Source organism: Crocodylus porosus, unplaced genomic scaffold (assembly GCF_001723895.1).
Source record: "Crocodylus porosus isolate Cpor-Errol unplaced genomic scaffold, CroPor_comp1, whole genome shotgun sequence".
In the NCBI taxonomy this organism is placed as follows: domain Eukaryota; kingdom Metazoa; phylum Chordata; order Crocodylia; family Crocodylidae; genus Crocodylus; species Crocodylus porosus.
This window is the reverse complement of record NW_017728886.1, coordinates 35,754,730-35,772,629: the sequence shown is the minus strand read 5'-3', so window position 1 is coordinate 35,772,629 and position 17,900 is coordinate 35,754,730. Positions and strand designations below refer to the sequence as shown.

Sequence of the window (17,900 nt, the reverse complement as noted above, 5' to 3'; positions counted from 1 at the left end):
AGCTCCACTTCTCCAAGTCCTGAGAGATATGCCAGCATAAAGGAATTTCCTGAATCTGACCTGATTCTCCTTCTCCAACCCAGCCTAGCTCCCCTTATATCCCTTGCATGACATCACCCTGGCCTTGTCCAGGGAGCGCCACATTGCAGTCTCTCTCCCAACCAATTGGCTTGAAGAATCCTCTGCTTCCACTGGCCGATGAAACTATAGCTCAGCACATGGCCAGAACAACTGAGGCCATCTTGCTCATATCAAAACACTCGCACACGAAAACAATATACAACCCAGTGTGTGTGGGGGGGTGTTATACATATATATAGCTCTATATTTATATAGCTCTTTATAGCTCTATGTAGTTGCTGGTTGACTGGTGGTGCTGTCATCCTTCACAAGTCAGCTTTTAATGTGTTTGTAAGGCAAATGACAATTGTCTTACAAAAATATCAGCTAGGTCCTATAATTATTCAAATTAATAAGTATTGCTAACATAAATTCTTCTCCATATAGATAAAAACACTGTCAGATTTTGGACTACAGATCCTTCTACAGGTACCTATTATCAGATAAACTCCCAATCAGCTCTAACTTGGCACCAGGCAAGAAAAAGTTGTCAGCAACAGAATGCGGAATTGCTGAGTGTTACAGAGATTCATGAACAAACATATCTGAGAGGTAAAGTAACAAACCATTGGAAAGTCCTGACTTCCACTCTGGGAACAATAGATGTAGTATGGTAACAAGGGCAAGGTGATGGATTTGGTAAATACCAAAAGCATCTAAAAATTCAATTTCATGCTGATCACCGGTATTTGTGAACTGGGAACAAATTTAGTCACTATTTTCAGCAAAAAGAATTCAGAAAAGTTTTGAAAAAGCTTAAACAGTTCATTTCAACAGCTTCTAAATGAAATGTTTGAACATTTAGAAATGATACTTCATTTCAAAATTTCGTTAAATTTACTTAGTTTTTTTTTCAGCCTCACTGCAGAATATAATTCCATGCTATTCATTCTGATGCTCAAGCTGTTTTTGTTTATCAGCAATGACATTTCCATTTAAGTCTTTCAGAGGAGCTATATTTTCTTTTTGCCTGGACCTAGTTCATTTGATACCTTAGGGCGTGTGTAGATGAAATGAGGGCCCTAAATTGAAGCGGTTGGTTTTTAAAAACACCGCTTTAGTTTAGGGCCCTTTAAAATCCTATGTTGTACACACATTGACATACTTGTCTCTTTAGTGGTGGGGAGAGCGAGCTGTCTGTGGGTAGAGCGGTCCCTGGGCTGTAGGGGGGGAGGGGAACTGCTGGTGCATCCCTCCACAGCAGCAGCACCGCCCCCCCCCACAGGGGCACCTGCCTGCAGGCACCCAGCTTGGGTGGTCCTGGGGGAAGCACTGGGCCAGTGCACAGCTCATGCATGTAGGCTGGGATTAATAAACTGCCAATGCGTGCAAACACTGACACCATTAAAGCAGTGCAAAAGCATTTATCCCACTTTAAAATGTTGTGCACACATGCCCGTCATTTTGTCTATACATGGCCTTTGTACATTTCGCGGTTATCACCTGCATCAGCTGCTTTCTGAATATCATCACAGAGTTTCAGCCAAAAATCTTGGGCACACCTCTTAACCTTCTTTTACATTTTTCTTTGAGCTTGTCTCAGACTTTCTAGGATTATGGTGTTGGAAGATTTCTTATAGTTTGTTAGCACTGTCCTTTTGTTCTTAACTTGTGGTACAAGGGTTTCAGAGTGCTATTCAAACCAATCTGCATTTTTCTTGCATTTTTTGCCAAATACTGTTATAACTGCATTGTACATGTTAGATTTAAGCTTTCTGAAGCCTCGTAGCTGGGATGTTAGGTAAAAATATACTCCAGTGAGATAGAAATCAAACATGAAGAGCTTGAAGGATTACCACAGTTCAAGGCTATGATGAATTTAGAAAATGTGTGTACATTAGAAGATTTGTAGAAAGCCATTAAATTGATTCCTGGGAACAAGGCATCCAGCAACAACTGTTTGCCTGATGAAATCTACAATGTGCCAACAATGGATTACTTCAAATCTTCATGAAGTTATACCGTTGAAAAGAGGAAGTGGTATAGCAAGATTTCAAAGATTCTCGATTTGTACAATTGTACAAAAACAAAGAACATGGAAGCAACTGTGACAGCAATAGAGGTATCTCTCTGTTGAACATCATCAGAAAAATTGTAACTCACATCATGCTCCATAGGCTGCAATCTCTAAGTGAAAGAATCTATCCTGAAAGTCAATGCAGTTTTCGCTCAGGATGCTCCACCATTGCTATGATATTTTCAGTCAAGCAACTGCTAGAGAAGTCTAGAGAAAAATGAATACCATTGTATGTAGCCTTTGAGTCAACAGACAGGGCCTTTTTACTTTTATGAAGAAATTGGGTTGGCCCCCCAAACTATTGAATATCATTCACTCATTACATCAAGGTAGGAAGGCAATGGTAGTGTATGAAAACAAAGAATCAAACAACTTTGGCATCGATATTAGGGTGAAACAGGGGTGGGGAGGTGTCTTAGCCTCTGTGCTTTTAAACATCTACTTTTCATTCCTGCTTCTTCATGCATTTAAGGACAGCAACGGTGGCATTTGTCTGTGAACCAGACTAAATGGAGGCTTGTTCAACATCACAAGGATTGGAGTGAAAACCAAGGTGAAAGAACTTGTTCTGAGAAATTTTCTGTTTGTAGAATGGTGTGGCCTTGGTTGCTTTTGGTGAGTCTTCCCTGCATATAATCTCATGGTCAGATTTTCTGAATCATGCAAGAGCTTTGGGATGACAATTAGTTTCAAGAAGACTGTGATCACGTACCAAGGGGTGAAAAAACCAATACTGGACATCACTTTGGAGGATAAATTTTGTGGGGTCATTGACAGTTTTTGCTACTTGAGTTCAACAGTCAGCAGGAATCTTGACTTTCAGGCTGAACTGACTAACAGAATCAGAAAAAGCAGCTAAGAATTTTGGGCTACAGGCAACCGCCACTTAACACTGTTTCACTTAGTGCTGTTTCGCTATAACACTCATTTGAAATTAATACCTGATTTCACTTAGCGCTCAGCAAGTTTTGTTATAATGCTTGCGATAGTCATCCTGTGTCATTAAAATCAATTACGGTTGCCATCTTGGGTCGTCAAATACTTTTGGTTTCACTTAACATTGGTTTTTCAGGAACCAAATAAGAGCACTAAGTGGCGGTTGCCTGTATGACAGAAAAGTGCATGGAATAGCAGCAAACAATCAGCTATAATAGATATGAATCTATGTTACCCCTGCCTTATGATTCAGAAACATGGATTACATATGCTAGGCATATCATGAGGCTGACCAGCTTCCACATATGTAAGATCCTGAAAATAAAGTGGGAAGACAGAATACCAAACACAGTGGTACTGGGGCATTCAGGACTGACATGCATGAAAACCACTATCAAGGAGAAAAGGTTGCAATGGATCAGCCATGTAAAGAGAATGGAAGAATATTCCCCAAGAATATTTTGTATAATGAGATTTGAGATGGCTCTAACAAGTGGAGTCTCCCTCGATGGTGGTAGCATGATATGTGCAAACATTATATGAAGTCATTCAGCATCAATGTAGTATCAATGTGCTGGGTGGAGCATGTAGAATCCCGTCCAATCTGGAGGGAACATCTGGTACTGGATGCAGCTCAACATGAAGTGGCTTTGATCCAGAAGCAAAAATGAAAAAAAGGAAAGCAGCATGCTGTAAATTTAGACTCCAACTTAGACAACATATGGATCTCTGAAGCTTGTAACAAGCTGTGTTGCTCTCAAATGGGGCTTGTCAGCCAGAAACGGAATAATCTGGCATCTGACTAGCCTCTTACATGTACAGCATGATCCAGAGGACTGACATGTTTATTCAATAAAATCATCTTCTTTTCCTTTTATTTTTTAATTTATTCACCAAGCCCCCCCAAATCAGCTATTTTCTCTGACCTAAATATGGGTATTTCTGTTGGCCTTTTTGGAAAGACCTTGTTTTATGCTTGTAACTACATTGCTGAAATTACTCAGTGGATTTCCAGACTGACTGAAGGATAATGTAGCAGGACTGGATTCCACAGGCAGCCCTGATGCCCCCTGGTGGCTTCACTGATCCTTCTTGGTGCCTGCTCTAGGGTACCCTCCCTTCTTCTCACCTGCTATGCCTTGGTCGGAACAACTGAAATAGGAACGTGGAAACCCCCTCTGGGGTCCTACAGTAGGCCTTAGTCCATCTGCCTGACCATGGATCCCTCTCAGAACCTATTGCTTTCAATCCTGCTCTCAACTGAAGTTGGGCCCTTCTGACCTGTATGTGCTGCCCTGGGGCACCAGATGCCTTATGGGCTACTTGTCATGCCTCTCAGGTGTTATGAGTCATCACTCAGGTGGGGCCCTATTCCCAGAGTCAGTGTCAGGGGGCCTCAGGCCTTTGTTCTCTTGTTGGGGCCTCACCCTCTGCCCCTTTCCTCTAGCTGGACCCTCTCACCTCAGCCCACTATACCAGATTGGGCTTCCAGGCTGCACCCCTTAGTCTGGCTTCCAAGGTTTCAGCCCCTTTCTAGGCTTTGGGTCTGGCTCTTTTGGCCTCAGGTCTCTGTCTTCTTCAATCTCGTCCACTCTCAGGGTTCTGGGCAGCCCCTACTGGTCTCTGGTTTCACCCCCTAGGGCTGTGGGACTCTGTGTCTGTTTCCACCCTTCTTGGGCACTAGGCCCCCAGCCTCAGTCTCTGCCTTGCTCGGGCACAGGGTCTCTGACCTTATCTCTGCTTTCCTTGAGCATTGTGCCCCTTACCTTATGCCACTGTTTCTGCCCTTCTTGGGTATTTGGGCCCCCCAACCCAGACTCCATTCTCCTTGTGCACTGTAGTCCTCTGGCACTATTGGGACCTCCACCTCCCTTTATTAGTCCCAAACCTGGTCCACTGGTTTTTAACTATAACAGAAACATGCACACACTGGCTACAACAAAACACCAAGCCTGCTGGCTCTATAGCAAACCCACCCCTCCAAGCCGTGAGTCCCTCACTTGCAGGCTTCATTGCAGGCAGACCCCAGGAAATCCCTCAGTTATAGTCCTCTCAGTGCAGAACTCTTTCCTTGGCAGACTGCCTTCAGTTTATATGTTTTCCAGGCCCTGCCTTTTCCGTTCAGGTGACTTCCTTGGGGCTGTCTGCTGGCTCTCCCTAAGCAGGCTTGTTGCTTAACTTGGTGGCAGTTTACTGCTACTGCCTGGTGTCCTCATTAACCCCTGGCTGTGAATCAGGTAAATCCCAGCTGTGAGTCCTTCCTGCAGCTCATTAACTGACTACTTCCTACTCTCCCAGAAGACAGCCCCGTCCCGGGCTCTATTTACGTGGATTACAAGTCCTTTTGTCTTAGTGACTTGTTTATCCAGGTAGCTTCAGTTTTAGGCAGGTGTGCATGTTTTACCTAATAGGAGTCTCTCACTCCATATTACAGATCCATATGGGTTACACTGAGCTTTGTGAGAATTTAGGGATACAATGTCTTGCCTGAGGGTAAATTGTCAAGTAACATTGTATTATCCTATGAGAAAATTCTGAAGCATTTTTAGGAATGTGTAGTCCTATTCTATGGGAGAATTTCAGTAATTTACAAGGTCGTAGTTTTACTGGTTAGCATAGATATAGTGAACTGAATCATTTAATTTCTTTTGGCCATTTAGGATTAACTGAAGGGATTGATTCTTCACTATGGACTGGACTTAACAGATTGGATTTAAAGAGTGGATGGCAATGGACTGGTGGCAATCCTTTCAGATACTTAAACTGGGCACCAGGTAGCTATTAAATCCATTTCATGATAGATAGTTAAAAGTATAATTTGAATTGAAAACCACATGGATCTGAATACACCTTACCTGAATGCCCTTACCAGCCAAAACAATAAGCATAACCTTATTTTTCAGTATGTTACGATGTGCTTCACAGGATCTGAGCTTTAATGAATAACTTAAATGTGAAATAAAGAAGTCAAGGCTCCATAAAATCTAGAAAAAGCTTAAACACTAAAACTATCTTCTAGTTATTTTGATATTTTCTTAACATATGGATCATTAAAATCATGCTGCTTCTTCCAGAAACATATTATTCTATTCCTTAAAGAGCATAATTTATTCTCCATCTTTTGTTTCTTATGATTATGGCTGTGATATTTCTGCTAATATTTTTTCTATGGAATTGTCACTGGCAATATCCACTTTTGTGAAGGAATAAGCAAATGAAGGAAACAAATATCTAAGGGGTAAATATTTTGCTACAAATATCCATACTAAATAACAAAAAATGAGAAGACTATACATTACCTGTTGCATCAAAATAATATCCAGTAATCAGGAGAATTGTTTCTAAATAGAAAATTTCCCTGATTTTTTTATGTACCATCACATAATAACATTCCCTTAACTTCCTTGGAATCAAAAGAGACAGCATTTTAACAGAACTGGATTCTCCCAGCACTAAGACAAGAATAACATATTAGCTTTATTTTTTGCTCCTCTCAAAATATGGGGAAAACAAAGAAACAAAGCAAAACAGACTTCTTTCTGAAAATTTGTGTTTAGTCATTATTTTGGCTATTGCATTTTTAGCCACTTAGTGATACTTTCGTAATATTATAAAGATGTTTTAAAATCTATTTTTTATTCATTTATCCTCCTTCAAAATTTTGTAGGGAAACGATGTATGGTTTGCAGATGATTAAAAAAAGAATTTATATTATGTCTTATTTTCAGTATCAATCAATCAATTGTTCTTTCTTCTATCAGTACATGAATTCATAACTCTTTCTGTAAAATATGTTTATTCAAGAATCAGTAGAAGAATCTATCACACAAATAAATTCTGTCCTTGGGTTTCATTGGTATTAGCAAGAAAGAAAGGATGTGATTTTTATTTTTAACATTGCACTCTCAATTCAAGCAACTATTGGAAATTATATTAAATATAAACTTCTATGAATGTAAATTCTTTTCTGGAAAGAGGTGGAATATTGCTGGCTGAAATTCAATGAGAAAAATGAGTATTCTCCTTTGTATTCTGAATTCAGAATTCTACTGGGCTTTCAGGAAGGTTCACTTTTTGTATCTTTCTCACAGGAAACCCTTCCTCAGATGCTGGGAAAAACTGCGCAGCCTTAAATCCTGGAAAGAATTTTCAATGGGAAAACCGGGATTGTGGAGAGAAAATTGGCTATATTTGCAAACGGGGAGATGCCGATTTAGCTAATATCACTATTCCCTCAGGTATATTGGTCAGAACTGACCTCTGACCATCTCAATTGTATGGCATTCCAGTTTGCAAAACTGAACAGGTTGAAATGCATTTTAATGTCGTAAGAGGTAACAAACTGGCATAGAAGTATGAGAGAGAAACATAAGAATTTTAAATCTTTACTTTCCCCAAGCACAACAGATAATCAAATGCTTCACTTGAATACCTCTGGCGATGGGTGTAAAAGCTGGAGCAAATTGCCAACTACAGCAAACAGACTTATTTTCTCACAGGAGGCAAGAAACAAAGCAATGACATATTGAGGGAAGGAGAACTAGAATATAACAGAGCTACAAGAGGTGTTTTAAGAGCATTGCTTTTTTATTTTAGTTTTTCCTTACATATCCTTCTAGAAAATCTGCCTGCTCCTATATCAGTTTGGTCTTGCTTACCAAAACAGCATATTTTAAAAATATTCAAGCTAAAGACATTGACTGTTAGTACAATATTTTCTAATATCTGATTAAGTGGTAGTCAGTTACTAATACATTTAAAAAATAGGTCAATATTAAAAAGTTAACATAATTCTTTAATGTCAATAGGAGATGAAAATCTTATATGACATTTAAAATAATACCTATATTCAAATGTGTTCATTTTACAAAGTGTAAAATGCTGTATTTTTATGTTCACACTTAACATATTTACTATTGATCATATTTTAATATTTCATTGGACTGTAATGGCAGACTTGATCATCAGATTTTTATTCAGACAGAGAAACTACTGTCTGTCTCATTTAGTTTTTGCAGCTATTAAAATACTCTGAAACAGCGTAACTTGATTTTTAGGTGACTTTGAGTCTGTTCATTGCCCAGATGGATGGAGGTCATATGCTGGTCACTGTTACATGATTTACAGGGAGCCCAAAGTGTGGGAAGAAGCTTTGACTTCCTGTAGAAAGAATGATGGCAATCTTGTCAGTATTCATAACATGGAAGAGCACAGCTTCATAGTGTCTCAGCTTGGGTATAGTGAGTATTCCTATTTGGCAGCATTTTGTATGTATTCACTTTTAAAATGTAGCAGTGATCTGATTTTCGTTTTAGTTTTAACAATGGCTTTAACACAAACATCTGCATGAAGGGAGCAGCAGCTGCACCTAATTACAGCTGAGCAGAAATCAGAATTATCTGTCTCTGTTAAGGTAATTTTTCTTCCTTTTGGGAACTATGCCCTGCTAAATTTGCATAACTTTGAGGAGCCTTTGTTTTCTCAAGCAAGAAAGAAGTAGGGGGAGAAAGGGAGAAACATGCTATTAGTATTATACATACTACTTCAGCATCACCTTAGCTGTTGTACTTGCACTGTTACTATTTTCTTCCTACAGCTTCTCGCCCTGCAGGTCTCATGCTGACAACTGCCTTTCCATTGGGAAGACCTTTGGAGAGGGAGAACCATATTTTGTTGAACCATATTTTGTTAGGCAGGTAGGGAGGTAGGATGAGGCAGAAGTAGTAAAGGGACTAACACACAGTCAGTGCTATCTGTGACTGAGGTAATGATTGCCAAGAAGCCAGGAATAGCAGAGCAGGAGAGCTTGGCTATGTTATATAGGGATGCTGACACAAGCCCCCCTCCCCACATCCTGACTTACTTTAGATTGAGTGACCACCCTAAAGTTGGTCTAATCTCCCCCTAACATCCCCAAATGTCTTTATATACACCCAAATTTATCCTATTGAAGAAACCACCAATTTCCCCTTTTTTCAGCACTTAATTTATGTCAGCAGTTCTTGTCAGAGTAAAGATGACTGCAGAGCTGTTTGGCTGCCAACGCTATCAGGTTTTGCAAGTGCTGTGTTCTATTGTGAATTAAAATGGGGCATACGTGTTGAATATTAGCTATGAAAGTGTATACATTTTTTCTAATACAGGCATGGTTTTTGACTGGAGTGCCAAAAAACCTGCGACATCTAGTTTGTAAGGTGCTGGAGTGCTGGCATACCAGAAAAATAAAACTGGGGCAGGGGTACATGGCAGGATGCACAGCGTATTAATATAGTTAATAATAATAAACATTGCTTTTTTTTTTTTACAGTGGCAGAAAAGCCAGTGGTGAAGCTGCCCGCGTGCAGCGCTAGACAGTGACTCTCCCCTACCTCCTGCCACCAGGCTTGGCTCCATGGGGCTGCAGATTCTCCTACTGCCAGGCTGCACTCACCACGGCTGCGCTCCGAGCGACTCTGCCACTGGGTCTCCTGCTGCCTCTCGCCACCAGGCTGAGCTCCATGGGGCTGGTGGAGCTGCTTGGAGCACAGCCCTGGTGAGCAGAGCCTGGCAGCTGGAGGCTCCACAGCCCCACGGGGCTGAATCTGGTGGCAGGATGCGGAGAAGAGCCACTTGCCAGAGCTACGCTCCAAGCCAGGGCTCCACTTGGCGTAGCAACACCATTGGCTCTTCTGCCACCAGGCTGAGCGCCATGGGGCTAGTGGAGCCTCTCAGAGCACAGGCTTGGCCTCCTGCTGCCTGGCTGCACTCTGAGTGGCTCCACCAGCCTCACAGAGCTGAGCCTGGTGGTGGGAGGTGGAGGAAAGCCACTGGCCAAGGCTGTGCTCGCAACAAGGCTGGCTGGGCTCTGAGCATCTCTGTCACTGGACCTCCACTGCCTCCCACCACTTCCTGCTGCCAGGCTCAGCTCTGTGGGATTGCCGAGCCTCTAGCTGCTGGGCTGTGCTCACCAGGGCTACACTTGGACCCAGGACTGTGCCCCAAGTGGCTCCGCAAGCCCCATGGAGCTCAGCCTGATGGCAGGAGGTGGTGCACAGCCCTGGCCAGTGGTTCTCCCCCTCCTCCCACCACCAGGCTGTGCTCACCAGGGCTGCACTCCAAGCAGCTCCACCAGCCCCATGGAGCTCAGCTCAGCAGCAGGAGAGCCAGTGGTGGAGCCACTCAGAGTGCAGCCCAGCAGCCGGAGGTGGGGAGAGCCAGGGCTGCACTCTGAGTGGCTCCACCAGCCCCAGGGAGCTCAACCTGCCCTCCCAGCACTGCTGGACTCCTTCCAGGAGTGCAGGCCCCCTGATCTGTGTGCAGGATGACAGGAGGCTGGTGCTGCCTGGGGCCAGCAGCAGCACCAGTCTTCCTGATGCTCGAAACGGGCTGTGCCCAGTGTGGCAGCAGCAGGCTGCCACATGACAGCGTCCCACGTGGCAGCGGCAGCCTCCTGTCATCCCACGTGCATATCCGGGGGCCCACTCCCCCGGGAGGAGTCTGGCACAACCCCACAGACTTCCTGGGGGCACAGGCTCCCAGATCTGCAGGTGGGATAACAGGAGGCTGCCGCTGCCCACAAGTAACACTGGTTTTGTTTTTAGCACCTTGAAGTGCAGTGTCCCAGAAACCCTTGCACCCATCTCCTTGAAACCTGTCAGGGTTCAGCCCATGGAAGGATCTACCATCCCTAAAATTTTCATCCAAGTCAGGCAAGAAATGACAAAGTTATAGGCATTTTAATGATTCCCCATTATAGCCTATGGGCAAAATGTTGAAACATGTCAAAACAGAGAAATGGTTTTGACAAAACGAAAAGGAACAGTGCTTTGAAATGAAATGTTGAAACAAAACACTGTCCCTTTGAAACAGTGAAACACAAGTCAAAACAAAACGGTGCTGTTTCACACAGCCCTAATATAAACTGGTCTGGAAGAGAGCAAAAACTAAGTATGAAACTATTTAACAGTGGAAAATAAACTGAATAATAGAAACTGGTTTGAGAGGGAGCAAAAACAGAATATGCAATAATTGAACACAGCAAAATAAGCTGAATAATTTTAAATTCTCAGTTTGCAAAGCACAGAAATTGGCACCAGCACCAAGGGGCTACTGAGCTATCAGCCGCGCAGAACCATGTGTTTCCCTCATATATGCAGAGCTTCCAATGTCTGTGACAGTGCTGAGCAATTCACAAAGCTTTGTAAAAGCTCCCAGCGCTGCAGCAGGCACCAGGGATGGGGGCAGGAGGACACAGGCAGGGACACAGGAATGCAATCTGCCGCCCTCAGTGCCGTGGCTGAGTTTGAGAAGCTTTGTGAAACTCTCAGCAACACCACAGAGGTGACATACTGAACAAAGTGTCTCCACATATCACTAACAGGCACACATGCTGGGGGCTGCTTATCTCTGTTCTCATAGTTTCATAGATGTTAGGGACTGGAAGGGGCATTACAGATCATTGGGTCCAGCCCCCCTGGACTTGGGCAGGACAGACTGTTGGGGGCAGATGATCCCAGCAAGGTGGGCGTCAAGATGCTTTTTGAAGTTCGTCAGGGTGGGTGACTGTATCACCTCTGGGGGAAGCCTGTTCCAAACCCTCAGTACTTGAATTGTAAATAAGGTTTTCCTTATGTCCAGTCTGAAGTGATCTCCAATCAGTTTGTGCCCATTGTTTTTTGTCCTCCCTTGGTGAACAGATGCTCCCCCAGGCCCTGAAGTATGTTTTTAATATACGTATAGGCTGCCACCAAATCCCTTCTGAGTCTTTTCTTCTCCAGGCTGAACAGTCCCAAGTCTTTTAGCCTTTCCTCATATAACCTGTTCTCCACCCCTCTAATCATGCACATGGCCCTCCTTTAGACTCTCTTGAGCTTCTCCACATCCTTCCTGCAGTGTGGCACCCAGAACTGGACACAGTACTCCAGCTGCAGTCTCACCAGGGCTGAGTAGAGCAGGAGGATGACGTCCTTAGCTTTTTTCGAGATGCCTCCATAGATGCATGCCAGTGTTTGATTTGCTGTGCCAGCTACAGCATCACATTGGTGGCTCATGTTCATTTTGTGGTTTATTATGACACCCAGTTCTCATTCAGTTGTAATGCTGGCAAGCATAGCACAGCTGAGCCTGTAAGTGTGTTCTCTAATATGTTTTAAAATCTTTCTGCTAAATGTGCAAGTGATAATTTTGTTCAATGCATGCCAACACATACATTCAAAACCTCGTTCTGGAGAGAGAAAGTCATTTTTATTTTTATATAATATTATCCTAGATATACCAGGGCATGCTTAGGAAAAATATAGCTGGGTGAATTTTTTAAAATCAAGATCCAGTATTTTCTGTTGATCCAAAAAGATTTATGAATTTGACCTGAAGTAGCCAAATAATTTTGACTTGCATCATATTGTTGTATAAGCCTGGTTATATATTTTCCTTGTGGCTTCTGAAAAAAGCTGCTACTTGAGAGGAGTTCAAGTATTATTGATATGGAAAAATTCAGCCATGTTACAGTCTTAAGCTTCCTGAACCCAGTTTCTTCATTCAGAAAACTATTTGTTCTATAAAAACTTAATTGACACAATGCTTTCATATTTTAGAGCCAACAGAGGAGTTATGGATTGGACTAAATGACAATAAGGTTCAAATGTATTTTGAATGGAGTGATGGGACTCCTGTGACATACACCAAATGGCTACATGGAGAACCAACCCATGAAAATGACAGGCAGGAAGACTGTGGAATTATGAAGGGTCAGGTAAAATAATCCAGCCAATAAAGGGATGCAATGCAATACAAATGATTCTGACTTCTTGTTTTTGCACCTGGTTAGGACCACACAAAAGCATAGATGCTTTGGGCTAACAACAGCTAAGACACTAGCAACTTGGATTCACAAGATGAGATCACCATTTCAGCTTTCATTTTGAAAAGGCTTTTTATAGATGAAGGAGGACGCCATGAAAGTTAATGAATATTTAGTTATTGAAGGTCATGAGTGTGGTAATGAAAAGAAACTTGAAACAGCTCTTGAGCGTAACTGGCACTTGTCTGAGTCTACCCCCACCCTCCCCCCCAAAGTAAAAATGCCAATGCAACAATATAGGAGGTGTGTGAAGCCTGTGTTTAGGGTCTCTTCTGTCTGAAATATTACAAGAAGGAACTTAGCCATCTTAGCATCAGGTAAACATTTTCGGGTAAGGTAGAAGCAATTTAGTCAAGCTATTTCTTTCACTGCCAGTTTTAGCTTATGAGATTTCTAAAATCACCTACAGACTTTTTAGAACAGATTTAGATCTCAGCAGTGCCACAAACTAGTCTGTCATTTCCCACCAGTAAAAATTCCCAGAGCATGATGAGGGTCCTCTTTATAACCAATTAAATTAAGAACTTAAGAAAGAATTATGATTTTATATTTTTATGAAAGAGAAAAGAAAATGTGCAGTGTTTGATGATTATACCTCCCTCTATACTAATTTTCTTCTTTCTCCTGATATATTTAGGATGGTTATTGGGCAGATCATGTTTGTAAAAAGAAAACTGGTTATGTTTGTAAAAGAAAACCTTTGGTACAAGTGCCTGAAGAAAAGGAAAGTGCTGATGCAGGCTGCCAGAAAGTAAGTAGGCATGGAGGAGAACTTTTATTATCCAAGTCAGAAATATCTTTAAAGAAGAATAACCAAAAATAAATTAGCTTGGGATCCAGAAGTTAAACTGTACTGTTAAACTGTACTGTCTTTCATTTCCCTTCTGTATGCCATTTGTAGGAGTCAATAATGACTCCAAGATCCCGTTCCGCCTCTGTGCTTTCAAGAGGGGAACTCCGCAGCCTGTATGTATGCTGTGGATTCCTTCTTCCAAGGTGCAGCATCCTGCATTTATCTATGTTGAACCCCATCGTATTCTCATCTGCCCACTTTTGTAGTCTGTCTAACTCTATTTGCAGTCTCTCTCTCCCTTCAAGTGTGTCTACTTTACCCCACATCTTAGTGTCATCAGCAAACTTGGACAGCGTGCTTTCCATCCCCTCGTCCAAGTCACTGATGAAGATGTTAAACAGTGTGGGCCCGAGGACCAAGCCCTGGGGTACCCCACTGCTCACATCTTGCCAGGTTGAGTACAACCCATCCACCAGTACTCTCTGGGTGCGCCCACCAGCCAATTTTTTACCCATCCAACTGTGTAGGCATCAGTGCCACAGTTGCTTAATTTATTGATGAGGATGGGGTGAGAGGCAGTGTCAAAGGCCTTCTTAAAGTCTAGAAAGACTACATCTATGGTGACACCATTATCCAAGGATTTAGTTACTTGGTCATAAAAGGCAATCAGGTTGGTCAGGCAGGACCTGCCTTTGATGAACCTATGCTGATTACCCCTGAGCATGATCTCCCCTGCTGGCCCCCCACAGATGTGCTCCTTGATGATTCTCTCCAAGATCTTCCTGAGGTGAGGCTTACAGGCCTATAGTTACTTGGGTCCTCCTTCCTACCTTTCTTGAAAATTGGGACCACATTAGCCAGTTTCCAACCCCCGATGACCTGGCCAGATGACCACAAATGCTCATACAGCCAGGCCAAGGGCTCTGCGATGACCCCTGCCAGCTCCCTCAACACCCTTGGGTGGAGGGCATCTGGACTTGCAGATTTAAAAATGTCCAGCCCTTCCAGAAGATCCCTAACTACATCTGTGCTGAATGAAGTCCTGAGATTGTCCCTACCTCTGGTAGGTGGGATGTCCTAGTCCCTGTTCAAGAAAACAGAGACAAAGGAACTGTTAAAAATATCAGCTTTCTCATCTGGTATAACCACAAGATTACCATCTGCATCTTGTAGGGGCCCTGCATTGCCTGGTGCCCTCTTTTTGCTTCCAGTATACTTGAAAAAGTACTTTTTGTTGTCCTTAATCCTGGACGCTAGCCTGATTTCCATCTCTGCCTTGGCCTTCCTAATAGCCCTCCTACACTCACAGGCCAAAGGAGGAGTATTCCTCCTTGGTGATAGCTCCTCCCTTCCACTGGTTGTATGCCCCCCTTTTAGTCCTCAGGCATTGCTGAATGCCCTTGCTGAGCCAAGGGGGTTTCTGATCACTCTTACTCCCCTTGCTTCTCTCAGGGACTGTTATCCTTTGGGCCTGGAGTATCGCCCCCGTAAGGTACAACCATCCCTCATGGACTCCCATCTCCTGTACCTTTTGGGCCCTCAGTGCCTCCCCCACTAGTCTCCTAAGCTCACTGAAGTTGGCCCTTCTGAAGTCAAGGGCTTAACCTTGGTGTAAGCCCTTAACACCCTGAATTGGATAGTGAAATCCAGCAGGTGATGATGATCACTATTACCCAGGTGGTCAAGGACCGGCAGTCCTCTCACCAGGTCATCCCCCATGGCCAGGACCAGGTCCAGCAAGGTGTTACGCCTAGTGGGGCTGTGCACTTTCTGGATAAGGTGAAGGTCCTGTAATACAGTCAGGAATCTACACGAGCGGTCAGACCTGGCTGTCTGCTCCTCCCAGCAAATGTCTGGGTAGTTTAGGTCACCCATGACAATAACATCCCTTGACCTAATTGCCTCCATAAGCTGACTGGAGAAGTCCTGGTCCAGCTCTTTCCCCTGGTTGGGTGGTCTGTAGTAGACACCCACCATAAGGTCACTTTCGCCATGCCCCCCCCCGTAGTTTGACCCATAGTGTCTCTGCCTGACCCCCCTCTAACCTGAAGCTAATCCTTGATGATGTGAGGTGTTCTTTGACATGGAGCACAACCCCCACATGTTTCCTCTCTGTCCTGTGTCTTCTATATACGGTGTATCCCCGCATGCCCACCGCCCAGTCGTAGGTAGGATCCCACCAGGTTTCTGTGAGCCCTTCTAAGTCTGGGTTCTTACTCTCAATCAGGAGGCACAGTTCCACCTGCTTACTCCCCATACTATGAGCACTAGTGTAGAGGCACTTGAGGCCTCCTGAGGAGGCACATGCCTCCACTTGGATGAACCCTGGCAACTTTGCTGTGTAGAATGGTTAATTCAAGCATGTTCATTTTGAAAACATACTACTTTCTCAGTTAAGACAAATATGGTGTGAATTTTATTTATGTATGTGCTTCCATAGAGGTAGTTTTCAATGGACATGAATGATGTGAAAACCTTAGGTCTTGCAAACATTGTTAGGTATGGACCCCAATTCAGGAAAGTGCTTAAGTTGACTCATGACTCCCAAGAAGATTCAAGGGACCTATTTGTGCTGGTAAGCCCCATACCCAGTAGCAATGGCTTTGTAAAAATTGGGCATTATACATTGGGCATATACTTAGTTTAGCTTTTACAGTGAATTGCCAAGCAGCATATAATTAATGCAATTGTAAAAGGGTATTGTTTATTCAATGTATTATATTACAGCTTTTAAAAATTCATACAGATGCTTGATAATCATGTTACAGGGATGGAAAAGATATGGAACATTTTGCTATTCCATTGGAAATGTATCTGAAACATTTTTAGAAGCAAATAAAGCATGTCAAAGGAACAATGGTTACATAGCAACAGTTGAAAATCGGTACAGTAATGACATTTCTTTTACTTCTTAAATCTGACCTAACAAAAGAAAAACTTGGAAAGATCTAAGTTATCAGATGTTTTCTTCTTAACAAATCTAATATCATGTTCAATGAAAAATGGCATAAATTGTATGTAAAAGGCTGAAAATTGAACATAAGACTTATTTGCTATCGTGGGCCACATCCAGATGAGTGTGGCCATACGGTATGTGGAGTCGCCATATGTCATACCACATGCTGCATATTCAGGCATTTCCCATACTGCTACCTTTCAGCTTGGGTGGTGGGGGGTTGACCCAGGAGATCCTGAGGTTAAAAAAACCTGCACGGAAAGAAAGCGGGGCAGCACACGTGGCTGCAGTGAATGCCACCCAAAACCAGAGCCTGGCCTGCTGGAATCCTGCTCTGACTGCTGGCCAGGTTTCACAGACCACAGGTAAGGCTGCTGGCCCAGCCACTCTTACCCCACCTGGAGTAACCTGTTGCATGCCAGAGCATGCGTGGCATGGACATTTCCCAGGGACAAGTAGCAGTGGTGCAAGCTGTGCCTTTGCTTCTTGTCCCCAGGGAAGCAAATGCCTGCACTTGTCTGGATATGGCCACAGAATTCTCTTAAAGGAAAACGTGCCGTTTTTTAAAACTCATCAAAGAAAACCACACAACACCTAATCAGACTTGCCTTCCTTAATATTAATATCAGGAGGACAGTATGATGCCCGAACTCCACCCCCAAAAAGCAAACAAACAAAAAAACAACAAACCCAAAAAAACCCAAAACAAAACAGCAAAAAATATTTCTGGTTTCATCATTCTCTTCCTATCCTTCAGTATATCTTTGTGGTTTATTTGAAGGGCTTTGTAATATATTGCAGAATTGTTATACATTATAAACTGACAAAGTTAAATTGCTGTCTGAATTTCTTGTTTATATTACAGATTACATCCCACTAACACAAACATGAAAAATTATCTCAGTTTTACTTCAGTTTTCTGTTTATTATCTTTTGGGCAGGTATGAACAAGCCTTTCTGATTAGTCTGGTTGGGCTGACATCAGAAAAATATTTCTGGATTGGTCTCTTTGATGCAGAAGAACAAGGAATATTCAAGTGGGCCAATGGTGAAGAGGTTGTGTTCACTCACTGGAATTCAGGAATGCCTGGTATGCCCTGCCATGTGGTGTATGATGTATACTATCTGAGGTTTAAATCTTTGATTCCAAAAACTACATCTTGAATCTTTTATGCAATGTCATTCTCTGTATCTTTAATGGATCTAATGGGTGTTGGCAGTTCTTGAATGCATCTTTGCT

General features: G+C 42.9%; 1 protein-coding gene across 1 annotated transcript in view; it reads left to right on the top strand.

Moving 5' to 3' along the window:
* LOC109306608 (macrophage mannose receptor 1-like) overlaps positions 1–17,900 on the top strand; it is a 105,700-nt gene that overhangs the window by 18,606 nt on the left and 69,194 nt on the right. The window contains exons 3-10 of the mRNA XM_019530145.1: positions 508–672; positions 5,734–5,847; positions 7,165–7,311; positions 8,131–8,313; positions 12,646–12,803; positions 13,549–13,662; positions 16,473–16,588; positions 17,602–17,750. Of these exons, the coding sequence (XP_019385690.1) occupies positions 508–672; positions 5,734–5,847; positions 7,165–7,311; positions 8,131–8,313; positions 12,646–12,803; positions 13,549–13,662; positions 16,473–16,588; positions 17,602–17,750 (1,146 nt within the window). The remainder of the gene's footprint in view (positions 1–507; positions 673–5,733; positions 5,848–7,164; positions 7,312–8,130; positions 8,314–12,645; positions 12,804–13,548; positions 13,663–16,472; positions 16,589–17,601; positions 17,751–17,900) is intronic.